The 23,858-nt window shown below is 34.9% G+C and overlaps 1 protein-coding gene across 2 annotated transcripts in view; it reads right to left on the reverse strand.

Annotated features, from left to right (window-relative positions):
* Positions 1-957: 957 nt before the first annotated feature.
* Positions 958-23,858, reverse strand: part of rho-6 (rhomboid 6) — a 306,816-nt gene continuing 283,915 nt past the window's right edge. The window contains exon 5 of one of the 2 annotated variants that reach the window (XM_069813099.1): positions 958-22,065. In XM_069813099.1, the coding sequence (XP_069669200.1) occupies positions 21,715-22,065 (351 nt within the window). In that variant the 3' untranslated portion in view covers positions 958-21,714. Of the gene's footprint in view, positions 22,087-23,858 lie in introns of both variants that reach the window. The other variant, XM_069813098.1, reaches the window with a different exon arrangement.

The following is a 23,858-nucleotide window of genomic DNA, read 5'->3' on the forward strand; positions in this document are numbered from 1 at the left end:
AGAGACTTTCTGGATGGCATAATAGTAATATGCGTTACAAGAGCGATATGTTGATGTTTTCATGTTCGAGGAAAAGATTGAAAAAGCGAAACGTAGTTAAGATTTTTTAATTTCGGAGAACATGAAAACAAACATACCGCTCGTGTATCGTACATTATTTTGTGCGAAGATCGTTTATTACATACCTGAAAGAGGAATTTCTAATTAGTTGCAATGAAATCTCCATCTTGGTTTCTGTTCAATGACGGCAATTTTGGAAAACAAAAATATCTCTCTTCAACATTGTTGCTATAAAATGTTTTCTGTGTTTACTATATTGCAGCAGGCCGTGATATACGTCTGTATTTTTTTCCCTCAGTATTATATATATAACATATTGCAGTATTAACATCGGCATCTGGAATGTTGTTGATTTTTTCACGGCTTCCTTAATGTTACTTGCATCACGAATGCAATAACTTTAGTGGTATAGTAGAGTTTACCTAATTTTTGCAAATATTTAAAAACAATAATTAACAGTGCAATTTAGGTGACATTGCAGTGGTAAGTTTCCAATTTATAATTATTACTATGTTGAACTTCTTTAAAAATAATATGTTAAAAGCCTAAAGCAGTAAAATGAATATGACGCTTAAGCGGTAAGAATAGGGAAATTGTTATGTGTGTTACGTTGGGAATACTGAATGTGGTATTTCACACTTACCGCGTATTGGTTTTGTGCGGAAAGCAAGCAAATACGCACGATCTCGCACAAAATTTATTTTTCAATTCCAAAATTTCGCGACAGAGTACATGGCGCTGCTCGACACACCACATCGGTTGGGAACCCCTGTGTTAAAGGCTAGACCCTGTGTTAAAGAGTAGATTCGCGAGTGAAGAAATGTCGAACATTGTCTGGCTAGATATAATATATGACTCGCTAATAATTAACACAAGGACATAAATAACTTTTATAACCGTTTCTAATACACAATCCTATATTTGAAACACACCTTACATACATCATGGAAATGTGTCAAATATTTTAAATGGAAGATACAATGTAACAATTATGTAAAATTATAAAAGATTGTTATTAACTGTTCTTGTTAAAATTTATAAAAATTTGACATTACTAGTTAATAATTATTATTTTATATAGAGTGGCAGTGTCACAATAATATCTGTTTTTACAGTCAATGTTTGCACTCAATAGTCAACAGTTGCACTTACTTTCCAATTTCTGTTTGTTGCACTTTATCACAGGCACACTCATCACACACAAAGTCAAATTAAACAACTGAAACACAAAATTTATATTCCTGATTGGAATTTTCGACTTTTCTCCTTAAACAACAGTATTTACAATAACTTAAAATAACAAACTACGTCATGTAGCTTAAGATTATGAATTGTTGACCATTTGGACATTTGCTTTATCAATCAATGTCAGAGACAGAGTCTAGCCATTTTAGTATATACAGGTGTTTATAATAATATTTAACAACAAATAAACCCTGCATGATAAATAACATGAAATGTTGCTCTAGCAGTTGGTTTTATATGATAAACATAACCAATAAACATACACCTAAACAGAATATACAGGATGTATCACGAAGTTTTCCCCCGGTTTATAGAGGTGATTCCTAGTGTTATTTGGAACAAAAAATGTAAATACAATAATGTGGTGACATTCATAATTAAGGAGTTACAATATATTTTCGAAACACGCTATGGTGTATGTAGCGCTAGAAATGTTTGCGCAGGTCTAACGATGTGTGGGGGGAGGATTTAACGTTTCACATTCCAAGGTATGGAGAATTCTTCACGAGAACGGACTGTATCCTTTTCATGTGCAAAAGGTGCAGCATTTAGAACCACATGATCATGTAAACCGTTTGCTTGCCAGATCCCCAGATTTAACATCCTAGATTATTGCATCTGGGGGTGGATGAAAGACATCGTGTACCAGATTAGGGTGCAAACACGAGAAGAGTTGATTCAACTCATTCTCGATGCCGCAGTGACAATAAGGAACGAACGTGTGAAGTTACGAAATACTACACGCGCGGTACACACCCGTGCGAATCTTTGCCTTCTGATGCAGGGAGGAAATTTTGAACATTTTCTTTAAATCTACTCTACATGCAAGAGACTGGTACAAAATGAAGCACTTGTTTGTATTCTAAGTATGATTTCCATTTTTGTGAGTGATATCCTCAAATAAAAAGTTTTTTCTGCCTTTTTTCAAATTTCCTTAATGCTCCTTAATTATGAATGTTACCCCATTACTGTATTTACGTTTTTCGTTCCAAATAACATCAGGAATCACCTACATAAACAGGGGGAAAACTTCGTGATACACCCTGTATAAGGCACAGCGTAACATGAGGAATGTGTTTATTTTCCACATTGCATTAAGTGTTTATAATTAATCCTCATTTCAGCTGTCAAATAGAAAACTAAGTAACAACTAGTTTGGCATCAGTGACTATGAGAGATGTCTAAAGCGTGCGTTAGAAATATATTATAATTTTGTGTACCGTATTTCCACTCTTAGAATCCACTTCAGAATTCTTCTATTCACTTATATTTTAACAATCCTATTGTACATCGAATATTTATAAGGAATTAATAAGAGAGTATATTAGTTAAATTTACTAAAAGTGCGCAAACTTTCATAATTTATGCATTGCAGTTAGGAATGGGGCATTAGCGAAATTTCTCAGTGATCTGAACTTCACACACCAGTTCAAAAAAATCAACTGTTACATCGTAACACAGTCATGCAACGCATAGAGCACATGGTTGCACTTTTTTGACATTTAAAATTGCAATTAATCGAGATGGACTGATCGACTTTGTTCCGAAATGGTTTTATATCATGGCGTAGCGTTAGGGGAGGCAGAATCATTAGTGGTGCGAGATATTTACATCTTGTCATAGCTACAGGAACATCCAAGCTTCATAATCAGGAAGGGGAACCATCTGTTAGATCCATTACACTGGTCTGCATTTTGAAACTTTTTTTATTGTTATGCATTTGATGTGATTTTTAGTGGATTATTTCTGCCGAGTTCGAAAATAATCTCCAATTTCGTCCAACACGTCAGGTTTTCGCACAAAACATAAACATGTGAATAAATGCTAATAAATTAATTACTACCTAGAAATGAAGTTGTAGCTTAGTGAAACGCCATGAAAATTATTTTCATGGACTACAATTTGCTATTAACCATTAACTATCACAATCATAACCTTACCTCAATATTGCACTTAAAATTTCCTCCTTTTTGATCTCCTTGAATGTTGTTCAGAGCAGTTCCTTTTCAACATCCAGCAATCAACCACCATGTTAACATTCCCTTGATACATCATATCCATTTTTTTATATCTTGGTGAAATCTTTCACCTTGTTCCTCACTAAAATCTCCTAAATTAAGAGGAGAATGATTTAGATAGGACTGAAGGAAATGTACTTTGACACTCATGTTACAGACAATTTGTTTGAAACTTTGTAAAATCACTTTCTCTATGTTAACATAATTTGAGTGTTATTTTATTTCCATGGAAATAAAACGTTTCTGAACGCATATCGGGTACCCTTTACATTTCCACTCATGGTAATCTCGAACTGCCTGTCCATCATAAATTTTCGAATTTATGGGCCAATAAATATACAGACTTTAATTTCGTCATAGGTTAATGAAGAAAATTTAACACAAAGGTATACAGTGCTCCCATTCTTTTCATCTAGAGCTTTCACAAATTGTTTCATTAAATCTAATTTCACAAGTTTCGAAATTTATATGAAACAACACTATAATTCTGTACTCTCACGGAAAAATGATATCTGCTGACAAACTTCACTTTTATATGACAATGAACAACACAAGACTAAACCTCCAAGTTTAAAACAACTGTTAAAGGGAGGTATGTTACCTCTGAAAGGTTTTAAAAGTGTAGTCTCACAGGCTGGATCGCATCCCCACTCGTTTACGTGACTTTGTGTCATTTAGCTTCCTTCTGGTTTGTTTCAATAGCAAGCTCTTAAAAATGTAATTAATATTTCCTTCATGTTTGTGACTTGAAAACTTTTATTTCAACTTTCTATTTCTAGATGATGATGTGTGGAGGCAGATAAAAACCCTCAGGAATAAATAACGGATGTCTTACCCGCAGTTCATTAGCTACTTAAACCAGCGAAGGGAAACAGTCTTTCTCAGAGAGCTTAGCTTCTCCCGCTACCTTAGTTGCTTTGTATGTAGGTACTCATAATAACTGCTCTGTTTACAATACGAGTTTCCCATCCCTGTACTAAATGGACGAAAATTGTAAGACTAGGCTTCACTCAGTGCAGAAAGAAGAATATTCTTTCACATTTTAAATACCTAATAAAGTTCAAATTATAAACTGTCGAGCCTTTCAAATGATGGTTTTTAACACAATGCAGAAAAATAATGATGATTTACTATGTATATTATAACATATTACAATAATAAAATTTTGAATTGTGAAAAATTCTGACGTCGTAACGAAAACGGAGTTCAATTTTGCAATCAGCATGAAATTCTTATTCAGAAACACTTTTTTTTTTTTTTTCAAAAGAACAAAACCAATGTAGACCAGTGTTCTCAATAGTAATTTTAAAAAAGTTTATAGATCGTAAGAATTTGCAATATCTTCTTGTAGGCGTACTTGGCATTTTAATTTATTACACTTAGTAGTGAAATATTATTCTTATTTGCGTAAATATCTTTATGTAAAAGTGCCTATATACATGGAGCTCCAAACTTCCGACGGAGAAAAACGAAATGTTGGACTCGAGTATAAAGTGTTCAGAGTAACTTTAATCGAGCATATTTCAACAGCAGCGTGGTGCTAATATTTGCTTATAGTCTAGAACAGTGGTCATCAACTGATTTGCAATGTGCATCTCCCTTGCTCTCTCGCTTGCCCTGAACAACCGAATGTGTGGTAACGGAGCAGAGGTGCAGTGGCGGTGTGTTTGTACTTTAATGAGCAAGACATTGGGCATGATTTGAATAAATGAACATTAACTTTATTATTGCATTAGAATATTTAACATTTGCGAACAGAATGAAGTATTAAATAGCGGCAGCACAATTGTTACATATTACTGGCACAATTTCAATTAAATGCTTAATATTCAAATTAATAAAAACCCTTTATAAATTTCTAAATTAAACACTGATTGCCACTACGTACATAAATATGCATTAACTTAACCATGAACATAATAAATGGCACTATTTTAGGTTTGAAAGGAGATAAATAATTGAAATGAGAAACTATAAATTGTTTATGAAGGAAACAGAGTAAACAAAAATATTGCTACTATTTGTGAAACTCAACAATGGCAGCGATTTTTCGGAATTTTTTATCCTGTTTTCACCCATCAACTTCTCAATGTTTGGACACACTGTTTCAGTAGTGCATAGTCTCATTTCACATGTTAAATTGTGATCTGACAGTTGATTTCTATGTCGAGATTAGTTAATTTTCATCAAAGAAGAAAACTGTTCGCAAATGTATGTTGACCCAAATAAGCATAAGATCCGAGTAGCATGTCTGTGAAATCGTGGAAATCGGACCTGTGAAAGATTGTTATAAAAGTCACACAGACTTCTCTTGGTTGCAAATTTCTCCTTCAATTTCCGATCACATTGTAGAGCCAAGAGTTCCAATTGCAATTCGATTGAAGCACGGTCAACCTCCATGGAATATGGAGTCGCGAATATTTCAAAAATACATTCAAGACTTTCCAAATCCTGGAATCTTGAGTGCAATTCTTGATTTACTTCTCCTAGTATATGCGCATATTCTTGTAAGTCTGCGGTCGTTACAGAAGTGTGAACTGTCCTTAGTTTTGAGAAGTGCCCGAGGTTCATATCCTTTAACTGACGTTCCCAAAGTGGCAATGTAAGTTTAAAGGCCTTGATTCTGTCATACATTTGGGTAACTATTTGACCTTTACCTTGAAGAGAGAGGTTCAAAATATCCAAATGTACTGTTAAATCTATTAGAAATGCTAAGTCACAAGCCCATTTAACATTATTCTGAGTCCCGGAATAGGTTTATTCAGTTGTTCGATGAATAAAGCTATCTCTTCTCGTAGTTAAAAAAAAAAACCGATCCAGCAATGTACCACGGCACCTGACATGTTTACAGTTTATGAAAACGTCGAGCCGCCACTGTCACCCAGAAGACCTCTGTGCTGCTCGCTCCTGTAATGCACTTGCCCCGGAACCTTGCCCGCGCACCGATACACCGCAGTTGACGACCGGTCTAGAACTATAGAGATGTAACACGGAGAGATAAGGCGCTACAACCTATGGTGCTTTTGCAGAAATGCATCCGAAAGTACTTTCCCCTTCTGCTGTTTTAATGCATACAGTGCGCTGGAAATAAATAAGAAAACCCTATCTGAAATGGTGTCTATCAACAAATGACCACGGGGCACAACGGAAGCCCAATTTGTCCTGATGGCTACGTGCGTAGTAGGCCTATCTTGATAAACTGTACTATGAACGATTTGTATAATATTTCTTCTGTGAACTATAGTTTCGAAATTTTCTCTGTTTGCTATAGTACATCCCATTCCTAATGCAGCCACGTATCTCTAAATGCGGATTTGATTGGATTACAATTAAATATTCCGACAAGCATAAAATTATTATTGATGGATTTCAACTACGACAGATAATATACAATATTATATGTTTTTGGTTGTCATTCATTACACTTCCAAAGAATACCATCCCCTGTCTAAAGATATTTATATGCTTTGAAGCAAAAGCACAAGTTTATAGCATAGGCTATACAGTAATGACGGTTTCGTAGCATTCAGTGTGATTAAGTACATAAACTTAATTATCCATAAATTATGTCAAGGAGATTAATTTAAAAGTGAAGAAGAGAAAAACAAACTCTCAGAAAAGCGTAAACTTTCAGTTACAAAATATGGTGAAAATAATTTGATCACCTTAATTATGAAATTTACAAAGACAATAATATATTCACAAACATTGATATTGCTGCCAGGCGTAATTAGTGTAGCCTTATAAAGTGTAATCCGTTACATATTTGATTAAAATTACAATTAGTCCATTTCTTTCGGTTGTCGTATACAAATGAAGGGTACACGGGAAAAACGATCAAGGTCCATCAAAAATCGAAATTGAGTTAATAATGCTATCTTATAGTGGAAAGAAAGTATTATCATGTGGTCTAGCTAGTAATAAGAAATCATCTTGACATTCCACTACGTCAATTTATATAAAATGCACACATAACTAAGTATTAAGTGCTTAAACTTTAAAATTCGTTTTTCTCGAAACTTTCTAAAATGGACCTTGATTGTTATTCCCGTGTACCCTTCAAATATCATTTAAGGCGGGAGGTACAATTTTATCTATAAAAATTGTATATATTAATTATTTTTCTTCAATGAATACCATTTTCTCTTTCTAGTGGTAGGCTAACAGAATTTCTTTGGTATCTCTAATAGTGTCCGAGATATGTTTTTCTTCGTTGTCACTTTACTGTCCCATTAAACTTATCCTTTGTCGCTCATTTTTCGAAACTTTAAAATTTTCATTTCTTTTCCTTGGTTATTTCACATATATTAGCTATCCTATTTTATACCAATAACGGCAAAGATGTCTCATATGAACCAATCATAGTCGTGATTCTTAAAAAAAATTATAGCAGTTTTAAGCTCACCTTTATCGTTTTGGGCTTTATCAACTTCAACTTTCCCTGATTACTGAACAGGCGCAGGCGTAACTAAGATTCAGAATGCGTTACAAAAACCTTTGACCTAGCGCCAAATATGAAACTGATTCAATAATTCAGAATGCAAAGCCACAAAAGACAGAAAAAATACAAAATATATGTTCAGTCAGTTTCAACAGTTTTTTTAAGTGCGTGGTTATGAACTGAAAAGTGAAACACTGTCTCAGTATATTACAAACATTTTAAAAGATTGGGGTATTAGCATGAGAAATAAAATGGTGATGAATATGAAGAGTATACTATGAAAACCATGTGAAATTTGACGGCAAGTATGGCACAAGGGAAATATTGTAGGATATATCAACGAAATTACAACCCACTTGTACGTAAAGAATTTAAATGTACTAGGGAAGAAAAAAAAAAAAAAAAAAAAAAAACGTTAACAGGAAACTATTATGGACATGCCAGACAAAACAAGGGTCAGTTTTATAGCAATAAAATAAAATGAATTTCGGTTGATTTATTTGTGTGATGAAAACACTCTTGCGGTTTACAGATAAAGTTTCTCCTCATTGCATTGCTAGAATAGGTTATGTAATTTATGTGAGTTACTTGGGAGGCCGGCGGGAAAAAGACCTTTGGGAAGGCCGAGACGTAGATGGGAAGATAATATTAAAATGGATTTGAGGGAGGTGGGATATGATGGTAGAGACTGGATTGATCTTGCTCAGGATAGGGATCAATGGCGGGCTTATGTGAGGGCGGCAATGAACCTCCGGGTTCCTTAAAAGCCAATAAGTAAGTAATTAAGTAAGTAATTTGTGTGAAAAGTGTCGGTAAGGAGATCACTATCTTATCCCAACTTTGGATATTTCTAGTTTTCAGAAATATGTAAGTAATTCTGTGAAGTGCATTTTATGAATTTTATTTAGATTTTATTGTTTTCAAATTAGTTCTCTAATAAATGCCACGAGAGTATCTGAATTTCTCAGATATTACCTAAGTAAACTCGAAAAGTTTCTGAGGCGTTTCAATAAAATTTTGCATACTTATGTTTTCTTAACAACATAACTATAATCTTGGCCGTAGCATTTGGTATTTATATTTAAAAATAGCATGAGATCGTGAAAATGTTACAATCAATAGCCTATGCATTCTATGAAAATTGAAGACAAAATATTTTTCCAAGAGAAAAGTAAATTATTTTAGTTTTTGTTGTCTGTGTAGTTAAAACAGACACTTTAAAATAAGAATCGTTTAAAAAGTCTTATATGTGTGTGGAAAATATCAGGGAAATGCATAATGATTGCATAATTTCCGACCAAAATTTTGTAAATAATTGTGGTAGCTTATTGTTAATTAAAAATAACTTCTTAAAGTATTAAGAATGGAGAATAATGCAAAGGGAATGTATTGCAAGTAAGCCACATTTCATCTCACTAGGACTGAAAGATATTGAGATATTACACTTTAAGTACACTTTCTATATACTCTTGGAAATGTGTACCTTCCCCCTTAACAACACTGACCGAAGGTTATAAAATACAGGTAAAATTATTTAAGATTATAGAATTTATTTTGAAACATTCAAATGGCAATATAGCGAACGCCAGTAGGGGAAGTTATCCCCACCCACATGAAATGTGTATTCGACACAACACTCGCCTATCACGTAGAGTGTCTGATGAGCTAATAGGGGAAAAGTGGAAGGGATCGTGGGCGGAGCTTCTACGTTCGCTATATTGCGATTTGCCCAAAATGGTAATGACTGACATAACAAAGAGGCTGAGAAGACTCTAAAGAGACTAAAGCATGTTACCACAGTCTAGTATATGCAGTCACGAAGCTTGAGTTGTTGAGGGTACTAGGAACAATAGACTGTGCCGATACTATTTCGCATTGTCTGTGATGAGTCGATAGTAGAGATCCTAGTGGTTAACAACTATCTATGGATGCATATTCCCTACGTATTGAGCTTCGTGACTGTATATGCTAGGTTGTGATGTTACTCTGTTGGTTATCTTTCTTACGTCTCAATGTGGCGACTGCATCTAAAATTATGTTTTTACTTCACTTTTCATTTCTTACAAGAGGGCATTGTCATACAATGTATTTCATGAGTCGCCACAACATGAAAGGTTTAGCATAAAAGAACAATTGAATAGTTCTTATCAGTGAACCACTACACCGATGAAAAAATGAACAAATGGAATATAAATTAAGCTTTCTGATCAAATTTTCTATTGGTATTTTATATATTTACGATGGTTACCAATTGTAATATTCAATTCATAGCAATATTTCTGATGTGCAGCATAAACAATTTTTTATAATCAGTTGAAATTAATCTTAATAATAGCATTATTATAAATTAGACATACATAATATGAAACAATTAACCGTTGTTTTATTATCATTACACCAAGAGAAGTATTACACTACATACAAATGGAGAGATGAAGCATAGTTGAGGCAATAAGGAAAAATTTGCCGGTTATCCATATTCTGTGAACCTTGCTTTAGCAAAAATGAATCTTTTTAAAGACAGTTCTCTCAAATAAATAAGTTACATAACTTTTTTACTTCTCCCCTCGCTTTGTCTTACTTCGTCTTTTTGTATCGACTTACAAGCCAATGATACATAGGGAAGGATAGCACCAATGCTGGACTCTCTCGCAATGCAGATTTCCCTAATCGTGCGGTCAGCATTATGCAGGGCCATAGCAGAGACGTCACAGACAAGTACAGGATAAGAAACAAGCAAACATCCAGTCTCCGTCCACGTGTCGTCTAGAATGGAACCATGAACTGTTTCATTGAGAAGCAGTCATAGGCATTTCCGGACATATATTTATATATTTATATTACTTTTTTCTTGTTTTGGTGTGAGGAACTCGCACTCAAAGTTTGTCCCTGTATTTTTTATTCACTCTATCGGTCGATTTCTAAAACGAGCTCTAGACCACGGCCATGGCTTTAAACCGCGTTTGGATTTATAAAACGAGGTCTTCTTCGTTTTTCTGAGCCATGGCTCGAAACCATGGTCTGAAGCAGAGACCACGGCTGGGGTAGGTTTAAAACCATGGCTTCATGTATAGCTACAAGATGGAGATAGTAGATCAGCTGGATGATTGTCGAAGGAAAATTTGAGTCTACGAGTATTAAATCTCCGGATTAGAGTGATGAGAGACAGGAATTAACCGTTGTAACTATATAACGACGATAATTTCGGGCGAATATTTCGATTTTCGAAGGAATCAACGCAAAATTGAGCAATAACGCTAAATAATAATCTGTAACGAAATGCAAGAGGCGGCGGGTTGACAATTTTTTACATCTCCTTGTTGCTTTCAGGGAAGTAACATATAATATTTTGTATTAATTTATTTTTTATGCCTATAAGATGATATAACTTAATTCTTAGTCTTTACAATAGTTTTGGACATTTTATTTAACACTCGAAATTGATGTGAGCCTATAAGAATGTGAAGTAAACGTGATTTTGTCTTCTTATTTTAAGTTTTATGCTACTCGGGCTTTCCACGTAGTGGAAAATAAAACCATAGGCCTACTACATTTTAGTTTCAATTGCACTTTTCAAGGTATATAGAGAGAACTAGGCCTAATATGCAATTTTAATCCGGTTAATATTTAGGTTATTAATTCCATAGAAGCAGGATTCCAGGTAGTTAATGTTGGTAGTAGTTACGAACAAATGATAAACTACAACATAAACGCTCGATTTGTGCTAATTATTTGGGCAATATCATTCTGGTACCTTAAAATCCGTTCCCTATTAAATGCTAAGTAATGCCAGTATTTTAAACGCACATAATTATATTCTGTAAATTAGTAAATGTAACAATAGCCTACCGTAGCTGAGAACAAAAGAATGCGACTTTCCAATTCAATAAAAATATTAATCCCGATGTTCATTTATTTCTAATATCGACTGTTTACAGAAATAAATATCAATTCTAAGCTGCGTTGCCATACATAAAACCCACGAACCTCGGTTCCTTCTCAAGCCGCGTCTCGACTTCGTTTTAGAAATCGCATAAGGATTCAGACCTCGACCGCGGTTTAAAAGCCGAGGTTTGGAAAGACGATTTCGTTCGTGTTTTAGAAATCGACCCTATATGTATTTGAGTCTGTGGTTTTACAATTCACAACCAAATTCTGCAATATGGTCCTGTTTTATTTGTGAAGTCAAGACGTTCATTAATATATAATAGAAAATATTATGACGATGTTAATAAAGCACAGAAAATAATGGCGTTACAATCGGAGCCTATGACACAATTAAATTCTTCAGAAATTATGAGAGTCAGGGACAATGTCGGAAAAGGAGATAGATTGAATATGATTCTTTACGTTAATTTTCTTCCTTTTAAAGGAAATTACATTAAAACTCACTTCGTTCTTTTCATTAAAAGCTATATAGGTTATACTTAACAATTAGTTGTTTCGTTATACTTGACTGATATTTAAAGTATATAAACTTAAAGACTGAAGTAGATACGAGTCTCTTGAACATTCCTTATTGTAATTTATTTTCAGATCAATAGGGAAACCAGAATAACCTACTTACAGACTTGTTAAATATTTGAAACTGAGTAAATCACTCTCAACAATCAAGGTTCAACACATAGGCTAAGTACGTGCATGTACTCAACACACATATGCAAACACGCACATTTAAAACCGAAACAAAATCGAATACACACAATCACACAAAAGTTAAATACAATTCATGTTGATTGTGAAAAACCACTGGAGATTTTTATTGGGATATGGAAATAATTTATCGCGCCCTTATAACTTTGTATCAGTGTTCTGTTTTACTCAATTTAGGCAACTCCAGATACACAATGAACTGGAAACTGGGCAGTCCCACATGAATTTGAAAGCTTATTACAAGATAAATAGTTCTTGTTTCTTTGTAACTTCAACTTCACAACATCCCAGTTTATTATTCCTATAGGTTTCTTGGTCGTCGTCATCATCATATTAATTTATGGCTGTGAAAACAGGTGGTCTCATTCAGCAAGCAAATTAATATTATCTGTAAAACCTTTCAAAGATCTTCCAGTATCTTTCCATATTCTTCTTTCTCTTTCCCAGTTATCCATAAGCATATTGCCAAATAGGTAATGTTATCATAAGACGTGACTTCACAAATTACTCATTCGTGGATCCAGGCACAATTTCAATTAACGCAATACTGTAAAATAGACATAACATTTCCTTTAATGGAAACTTATCTCAGGGTCATAGAATCACGATAACTTTGAGAAGATAGTAATCCTGCAGAATCATTCTACAGTTGTTACTCTTCTACTGAAATGTTAAGTTTCGATTTGTGGGATCAAGACATTTCTTATACTTGGCTAACACAAACAACTGGTTCAAGCATAACAACTCTACAGAGTAGGCGAGACTTCCAGAATATTACTTATATTATTCTGAGCCTGTAACCTGAGTGTGGTTCCAAGTTGTTGAAAAATTAAATTTTAGTACACAACTAAAAACTAAAAAAATTCATGACAGCTCAGTCGTTATTAACACCAGATTTTTGTCAATCAGTACCTAAAATTTAAAAGATGGAAGAACTTCGTCACTTTATAATGGGAAAAGAAATGCCCATTCTAACGCCAATAGGTACGTAGTATTTGTACCTTCTTTATCGAATTTATGGAGAATAAGTCGGTTTTAGTGAGTGCTGTCGTCATTCTTTTAATTTTCCAACCTCATCAGCCAATGAGTAAGTGTCCGACTTTGTCAGCATAGTCTATGACAAAACCTTCAATAGTGTATGCAGTAAAGATGATCCAGTATTTCCTAACAATGTTAACAGTAAACGTCCGGTAATTTTGCTTGTTTTTGTTAGTAGCTACACAGAAGGAATTTCATACCTCAGCCACTTAAGCTGAAAAAGCATTAAAAAATAAACAAAAGAACGCAGCATGTGTTTATAAATTCCAATTTTAACACAGAAGAAGTATTATGTAAAATTATTTTATCTCGTTAAATTCTGAAGAGGTTTTCCTGTTTTTTTTTTAATTTCCTCATTATGATCGAATTTTATTTGTTTATTTATTTATTTATTTATTTATTTATTTATTTATTTATTCCTGTAACCACTACAGGCTGCCATTGACAAAGACTACCATGGTACAATAAATAGAGTAAATACCTTGAGGCTTAGTGATACATTGTTGTTAGAGTGAAAAACAATTTGAAATAGATTGAAACTCATGATAATAAACGAAGTAACGTCAAGAAGATGCGAATTAAAGTCATGATCCATATGTATGATGCCTGAAAATAGCTATTGATCCTTTGAGTGTTGCAATAATTGTTAGATCTCTTAAAGTATCTTTATGCAGGCCAAAAGATTTACAGAAGTCGACTAGGAACCGGGGTATGGTCCCACGGGCTCCTATCATTAGCCCCATAATGACGATAGATTCCAGATGGTATTTGTCCTTATAAAAATTGATGGAAGGTTCATACATATTCCTTTTTTTCCTCGTGTACTTCTTCTGGCTGATGTTCATGCTTACCTAAGCTCTAAAACTAATAATTGTATTTTCTTTCCTAACCAAATTTGATTATTTTCTTGTTGATCGTTGTCTTCAGTGGTTAGATAATAAAGCATGGATTTGTCAAATATATTTTTAAAGTAAAAACAAGCTACAGTTACAAATAACGAGATATTTTATATAAGTCCTGAGCCAATTTTATAAATAAGGAAGAATTTTGTAATATAATATGTTCAAAGTGAGTAGCGTAATATCAACAAATTTATTTCATGAAGAAGATAGCCTATAGAATAAAGGTGCAATGGATACTCTCAACGCACCGCCAGCCCAATGTTTATAGAGGAACTGTTATAAATATGAAATACTTACTTACTTATGACTTTTAAGGAACCCGGAGGTTCATTGCCACCCTCACATAAGCCCGACATTGGTCCCTATCCTGAGCAAGATTAATCCAGTCTCTATCATCATATCACACCTCCCTCAAATCAATTTTAATATTATCCTCCCATCTACGTCTCGGTCTCCCTAAAGGTCTTTTTCCCTCCGGCCTCCCAACTAACACTCTATATGCATTTCTGGATTCGCCCAAACGTGCTACATGCCCTGCCCACTCAAACGTCTGGATTTAATGTTCCTAATTATGTCAGGTGAAGAATACAATGCGTGCAGTTTTGCGTTGTGTAACTTTCTCCATTCTGCTGTAACTTCATCCCTTTTAGCCCCAAATATTTTCCCAAGAACCTTATTCTCAAACACCCTTAATCTCTGTTCCTCTCTCAAAGTGAGAGTCCAAGTTTCACAACCATACAGAACAACCGGTAGTATAATTGTTTTATAAATTCTAACTTTCAGATTTTTTGACAGCAGACTAGATGACAAAAGCTTCTCAACCGAATAACAGCAGGTATTTCCCATATTTATTCTGCGTTTAATTTCCTCCCGAGTGTCAACAAATATGAAATAGGAGTATAAATATGGAATAGTCTGATATACGACCTGAGACGTGTTGTGTTCTAGTGGAAGTCTTCCAAATTACTACGCATTGATACTCTTTTTCGTGGGAATGTGTCAGCAGTTAGAGGTTGAACTGTTGAAACTTTCATCATTATTGCGCTTTCGAGGAAAGTGAAAATTTTGGCGGTAAGTTATTTTCTAGAATATACATTGTTATTCCTTAATGTTAGAAATATTAATTATATAATATATTCTTAAAGAGAATAATCTACGTTTATAGCAATGAATACAAATTCAAAAGCAGCACCAAGGAAAACAGCAGTATCAACATTACGCCTCAGCACCGGGCATGACTGTCTTGGGAAACATCTCTACCGCTTTGGAATACTACCATGACCATCCTGCATGTTATGCAACTCCCGGGACGACATGGACAGACACCACCTTAAGATTTGCCGAGCCCTGCAGAGATATTGGGAAGCTCGAGTTAAAATGATGAGCCTTATAAGAGAATGATTTTGTTATTCAATGTACCCGTCATTGGTTTAAATAAATATATATTTAATTGATTTCGTTTTTAAATTATGATATGTTCTGAGGTTATGACTTAAACGTCAGTGTGTCACAATATGAATACAGTAACATATTATTAGTATTCCATCTTTATACTCTGGTTTTCTATTTCGTAACTAATGTTGGCACCCAGTGAGGGAAGTGAGACGGTATGAGCCGGTAAGGAATATTACCACTGGTTTGTATGACCAGAAAACATACCGTTAGTGAAAAATGACATATCGTCACTCAAAAAAATATGAACCGTAATAATTTGTTTATAGATTCTTTCACAGCAAAGGGTACTATCCGTTTGCTTCGTGAATCTAACCATTCTGGAACTGTATTCAATGCGTATTTAGACACGTTTATTTAATAAGTCAACCCCTGCAACGCTTAACAACGTTAGCATTTCAAGTATAGAAGGCTGTGGTCTGTAGCTTGTGATGGCTATTGTTGCAATTTAGTGATTATGTCATCAGATCTTATTCTTTAAAATATTTGTCAGTGACTTACTTATCTATTATTTAAATAGGGTTACATACAGTACTAATTTAAGTATTCGCATTAGAAGCTTTAACATTATTTTAAATGATAAGTTTCAATAGGCATTGGAAAATAATCTAGTAAATGACTAAAGTATTACTGAAATTATTTTATTAAGAAATTTAATGTGTTGCGTAAGTTTCGAAGACTCGCGTTACTGTCTAAACGAAACAATTTATTGTATATATCATGTTCGTGTATGTTGCAAAGAGAGTGGTAGAACTACGCCTTTTTAAATCGAGGTATGCTAGGGGAAAATCTAGGAGTAGCATACCGCCTGTGGTTTTTCCCCCACTTCCCTCACTGTTGGTACCTTCCAACAAACTTAGAAAACAGTGGAATGAAAACGCAATGCAAGAAACCATAAAACAAGTTCGAGAAAAGACGTGAGAGACGATTCATCAGAATTCAGTATTACGGTTGGGAAAACAGCTTCTAATGAAGATGCTGGATTCTTGTTCTGTGCTTTTCTTAGTAGATGCTATTTTGACTTTATAGTTTTGTTAATCTTGTAACTTGTTAATAGTACTCCATATTTGTACCTCCATTTTTATGAAGAAAATATCTTAGATTTTGAGGCAATTATTTTTTTCAAACATTTTATAACACTGTGAAGTCCGGTGTATCATTCACAGGGATATTCAGCAATAAACAGGACGATACTTCACGTTCAATATTCAAAACATGTAGGTTACAAAGCAAAAAAAACAAAATGGTATTCCATATTTGTAACACTTACTCTATAGAGTGTCAGCTTTCCATTATGAACACCCTAATTCAAATGCCACCAAATTCACGCAAAATATGTAGTAGATGGCAGATGTTGAAAAAGTTTTCTTCGATAATTTCCATTTACTCTGCCTACTACACCTTTCTTGTTAATTTATAATCGCCCTTCTCATCTGTGCACTAATAACGGAAAGCGCAGCAACATACCATTTTCACCAGGACATCAATTCCATAGCCTGCTCTGGACTAAGTAAACAGCACTTTTATAGTCATAATTTTGCTAAATAATTATACTGATTTGAATATATAATAAAGGAAAAAGCACACGAATAAAATGTTCTTACCTTCTGTATATTTAATATTTAGTTCTTAAAATTCATGACACTGCAAAATATGAATTTCACATTTGATATCGGATCGTATAGTAAAACAGACTTTTTAATACAATACAATGTGCACCTTATGGTTCAACGTTAAGATGTTTTTACAAAGTGATTGTATTCTTGTTGCTATTGAACTCTATTGGAGATCAGTTTGAATATACACAGAGAGACCAAAGCTTAAAACAGAACAAGATCATACCGTATTATAAATACGTAACGTTAACCCAGTTTTCCTTCTTGTAAAAGTTTTCAGAACCTTCGTATGATCTCAGGATCTTAGCAAGTTAATTTTATTATTACGCATCCTATTTTCGTTCACTGTGAAAGTCTTCAAGACCTTCACATCAAAGTAAGATCTTGTATTTATCTTTATCTTATATTTTGCTTTTCTCATCACAGATCTCTGCGATGTAATAGGCCTGCAAATGTATGTCCGCACCCGCACAGCTGGCATTCTTTTTTTTTAGTGAAAACATTACTGGTAATTAGAGCTCTGTATTTCATTAAGAAAGACCGACCGAGAGTCATGATAATATACGCGCGATTGGTCACTAGCTCCGTACTATACGTAGCAGGCTGGCTGCCGCGTGTCCTGACTCCGCAGAAAGCAAAACACCCAATGAAGCATCACGGCCAACCAGTCGTCTCGATCATTTGAAGGGTATCATACTGTAGACTGAAAACTGTCTTCGATCGATGTGTTTACAGTATGCGCTATGGAAATATTAAACTGCCTGATGTCCTATCACCTGATTGGTGAACCTAGAAGGTATACAGGCTATCAAATTGAATAAAAATTACAATAAATATTTAAATAACAATAAATTAATAAATCAATAAAATAAAATACGATTTTAACAAACTATGTTGTCTATAAGGATATAAATATATAGTATAAGCAGCACTAAAAAGAGAAAAAAAATATGTTCGTGTTTATCCTCTATTTGAACGGAAGAGTAATAATATTTTGTAACAGTTGTATTCGTAATGTCATAGGACGAAAGTAAGCAGACCTACATTAAAGAAACCAAAATTCTAGATAGGCCTAAGATTGAAAAAAATTTAAAATCAAATGGCGATTTTCCCATTGATACTTTTAATTTTAGTATAACTTCAGCACGAATTTTGTTTGCTTCATCCCTGATATTTCCTTACCATAAGTAACTCCAACGTTAATCATTGTCTGTGATTAAGCATCTCTTAATATACATTACTGTAAAAATGTTAAGCGAAGTGAACATGTACATTTTGATTATTGTTATTAAATACTGTGATTGAAATAGATTATGTCTGTTTTTGAAGGAATTTGACACGCATCACAAAATCTCTATTATTTTTATGCAATCACATAAATCTCGTATTTACTAAGCTACATTAAACATTTTCATTACTGATATAATGAGTTCGATAAGGTGGATGTTGAATAACATTATTGATAATACTCGTATAAAGCATTATCATTTAAAGAATTGTGTTATTTAAAATTATGATTCCTTGTTTAAATGTTCGAATACTTCATAGTTTTCGTGTTATCTGAAATGAAAACAAAATGGTAACCTTCTTAGGTAGGCTGTTTTGGGTATCAGGCATTAAAAAGGTGATGTAATTGTAGTTCAACATCCTCGAGCACTCGCGGCCGACCGAGTAAACGTTTCAACCGATCGGTTATAAATTCTCGACTGCATGCTCTCGAGTATATCATTACCCGGCTATCTTCTTCACAACCGAGGACTGATCGGCGAGCTCGGTCGGATGTTTTCAAGAGAATGCAGAGGTCTACTGGTAATTTATCCTGGGTTTCTCTCACATATGACAAGGTATTTATGAAACGTAAATGTATGTAGTATGGAAACCTCTAGACTTAAGTACTTTGGACCTTTATAGTCCTTAAAAATCCAGCTTCCTCAGCCAAGTTTGGAACTGTGAACCTTGGATCTAATGACGATAACAATGAAGAGAGCTTACTGTACTTAATCTGTTAAAATTAACAGAAAAAGTTATATACAGAGTGATTCACGAGGAAAGGTAAAAATTTAGGATGTGAATTCTGAAGTCATTCTGAGTCAAAAAATTCATATTAATATAGGTCCGTTTTCGAACGGTTACGGAGATATGGCTCTTTGATTTCACGAAAACTTCTGAGATTCTATTGTACTAACTCGCATTTAGACACAGATAATGGACAAATTTAAAGTTTATATTCACGTATGCATACATACCTAATATTCTATAAGTCGGGGTCGATGTTTTCGCACATTTTCAAAGGTACCTCCTTCTGCTTCAATGCACTGTTGCGCTCGGGCGTGAATCGCGCTCATCGCTCGGGAGATTTGCACGTGGCAGTTCTTATGCCGCATCCAAAATACGGTCGATTAGCGCCTCTCTCTTTTTCCCGTTCCTTTGCTATACCAAGTCTTTCATCCTACCCCATAGACAGTAAATATTCTTCGATATGGTACCCTTCTGTTCGGAAAGCGTCCTTCATATTCAGCGACGGCACACAAGGTACTGCCATCGCATAAACCATAAACATACATAATATCGGCGCATTCTGTAGTCGAAAATTTTATTTATAAGGCATCTTGAAAAACACAACTTATCACTTCCGATAACTGTACGTGTATAACTACTGTACTGTAGGTAGCTGACTGAACTGCTGTGAACTGATGTGATAGCGTGTTTGTTGTGACATTTGTAATTCTCCACCACCCGGTTTGTTTCTCTTCTCTTATCTACATCGCTCACAATGCAGATTCCAATGTTACGTCATTCAATGAGATCTTGTCTCACGTCAGCAGCATATGGTAACGTCTGATTACATTGGGGCGAGACGTTTTACCGCCATCGTTCGAAAACGGACCTATGTTCATATGAACTTTTTCACTCAAAATGGTCTAAGATATCGCATCCTAAATTTTTTACCTTTCCTCGTGAATCACTCTGGATATGTAAAATGTGGTTCCTACTTCTGAATTAGTTTTTTATCATTACAACGACAACAGCCCTTGTTTTCCCATCCAAGGGCACCCCACTTTAAAACAGCAAGTAGTTCCGAGTTCTTGTGAGAAATAGTTTGTATTGATTCGCTTCTAATATAAAATAGTAGAGGTCTAGTTTTTGTATTTGTTTTCAAGAAGTTCCATGTCTATTTCAGTTTTCTTGTGTCTAATTGTAAGACATGTCCCGCGCCGTGGCGTCGTGGTCTAAGGCATTCTGCCTAGGACTCGAGTTACGGAATGCGCGCTGGTTCGAGTCTTCATGGGGGAAGAAATTTTCTCATGAAATTTCGGCCAGTGTATGGGGCCGGTGCCCACCCAGTATCGTGATGCACTTGGGGAGCTACGATAGGTAGCGAAATCTGGTTACGAAAGCCAGCTATAACGGCTGGGAGGATCATCGTGCTAACCACACGATACCTCCATTCTGATTGGATGATCGTCCACCTCTGCTTCGGCATGTGGGCGTGAGGCCAACAGCCGGCTGGTCGGTCTAGGCCCTTCACGGGCTGTAGCGCCACGGATTATTATAATTGTAAGACATATTGCGTTCAGTTATTTTAAATAGAAATTGTATCGAAATAGGGAAATATTATTGATTTTTTTTTAACTTAGCTATAGTGCATTACACAGAATGAGATCTTGTGTATCATTAGAATATATATATTTTTTTAATTCCTTTCGAAATTTGTGACTTATCTGCTGTCTGTCTCCGAATACACTGAAGTCTGTTGAAGTATTTAGTTCTTCGAAGTATTTAATATATTCATTTCTTATTTTATCAATTTTACAGTCACACGAGTCGTTGGAGTGCAAGTCACCAATCCGCAAAGCAGAGAATTTTGTAGGCGATAAACGATAAGTGAATTGTGCCTAGTATCTTCTCATTGAAGGACAGGGAAACTCCGGCTTTATCTGAGGGAAGTGATGTTAAGGATATGAATAGTTCTTAAAATCCACTTCAAGTTTAATGGCGAGTATAGTAATCAATCGATCACTAACAACGACAAAAAAAGGGAGTTCAGTTATAACTGTTGGAAACTATTTTCAGCTTTATAGTAAAGAGAATATAAATAATAATTATCTCTTTAATATAAAGAGAGTGAAATTTCATTTAAAAATCACAGTCCCGCCTTCTGGGTCTCGACTTACTCTAATCGATAGCACTATTCTCTGTTAATCAATGTTTTCTTACTAATATTACTAACGTTCAGCAATTCTGACTACCGTAATACCAGAACACTGTCGCCGTCGAATTCTTGAACATCAGTCTACAGACTGTGGAGGAGGTGGTAACAGCAGGTTGCATATTACTGCAGCCGTTACTGCTGCACCCAGTAATGTGGCTGCGATCCAGACAGCAACCCGTGTCCAAATGATGCCATCCTCTTCATCGGCAGCTGGGGCCACACCAACACCCGGCTTGTTAGATCCCTTGAACAGGACCAAGCCAAGTAGGAAGCCGGCCAGTGCACCACTGGAATGTGCTGCCCAGCTGATGCGGGGACACACGTTGCCCAGGGAGAAGTAGTGGTACAGCGATGACGCGATATCGGCTAGAGCCAGCACTGCAACAGCTACGGCTCTGTGCAACTTGTAGGGCAGCACCCTGAAGTTCTGTAACATCAACACGAGGTCCTGATTAATTTTTTCTTCACACCAAATTAACAATTGGGATTTTACCCGTTAAAAGACAAGTATGTACTAGTAAAACAGCCGTGGCGAAAATGTAACTCTCGAGCACAGCTCGCAATGATAGCTGTGCATGTCTCTTGCTCCCCCAATCCTCACCTTCCCACTCACTGGAGTCAAAGTCCGTTCCATTTGTATTTGTCTCTGACCTGCGAGTGGCGTATCGTCGCAATGTCTCTCTCGAAACCATGTACCCCTACAAAAACGAAAGTTTCAAGTAGGATGGGAGGACGCATTTTTTTGCTGCCAATATGATGAGCATATTAAATGTATGACTTGTTCACAAGTATTACTAGGAAAACGGTTGTATAACATAAAACAGCATTATACTACATGTTAGCCTACTCATGAAACATTAAAAGGTTAAGCGTTATTATTATTATTATTATTATTATTATTATTATTATTATTATTATTATTATTATTATTTCGATCCTTTTTCACCAGATGTACGAATAATGCGGTTAGGTCTTCAATTTAAACTCACAGATTTATAAAGTAATGTTATAGGCCTAATGAAAGCTAGATGTAAGGACTTGACAAATGTTGAACTTTTCAAATCTTTGCCAAAAAATAAATATCCGAAGCTTCGTTCTTTCGCTTGCTCTGTTGAACCCATGTTCGCTACAACTTACGTTTGTGAAAAATTATTTTCAACAATGAAAATAGTAAAAACCTAATTTAGATTACGACTGATAGACAAATACCTTCGTGATCAACTACGACTGGCAGTAAGTGACATAATTCCTGATTTTGAAACTCTGTCGCAGAGACATTCTGAAGACAGTTAATTTTATGTTTTTTTGTTCATTTCTTTCTTTGTTACACGTACTAAACATTAGTGTGTAACCTTATACTGTATAAAATTTATTTCAGTGCTTGACGTAAGGAAAATGAAAATCCGTTAATAAGTCAGACAGTTGCTTCACTTCCCCTTCGGGTGTCCGTCCACCTCCATAGGTGCTATGCACGTTGCAGGTTACACAGTGGCTCGGCGCACGATTACGTTTTCGCCACGGCTGTAGTAAAATAATTATTGTAGCCAACACTTTTTTGGCTGTCGTACATCTTCTCTTCCTATTGGTTGAAGGTACAGTCTTAGAAAAAAAGTTTTGTCGCACAGATACTTTATGTTCCAAATCAGTGCGCAAGATCAGATGTTGAGCGACCTGGTTCACAAGAGAAGGACTAGTTGAAGTAATAAAATTAGTTTTGTTTCGTTGTATGTCTGATCATGCGCACTGTGTCCTTTCTGGGACAAAACTTTAAACGTTTACCTTTAAAAGTAAAAATGAGGACACCATGCCAATCGGACCATTCCAACCCCTCGATAACATGTTATAGATAGAAATTGACACAATGAGGCAAAGCCATGTAATTTAAAATACTTAAAACGACTGATGAACTATTAAATTTTTCGGGTGTGACCCAGTTACCTTGTATTTATACAATAATTTGTAATATGTAGACTATTTGACTATGAGATTTGTAATCAATTTCGAATATTGAAGAATATTCATATACGAGTATTACAATAGTATTGTAAAATCTTTGTTATTGTATGTAATTTTTGCTTGTAATAAAAATTTTGTAAATCTTCTAAATGGGAAACTGAATAGGATTGGTTGTATTTCGATGGTTGTCGGGCTGGTGTATTTTGTAAACTGTGTGGAGTGAATTTAAAAATGACATAGAAGCTTTCCAAAAATTAAGTAGAA

Source organism: Periplaneta americana, chromosome 16 (genome assembly GCF_040183065.1).
Source record: "Periplaneta americana isolate PAMFEO1 chromosome 16, P.americana_PAMFEO1_priV1, whole genome shotgun sequence".
Taxonomy (NCBI): domain Eukaryota; kingdom Metazoa; phylum Arthropoda; class Insecta; order Blattodea; family Blattidae; genus Periplaneta; species Periplaneta americana.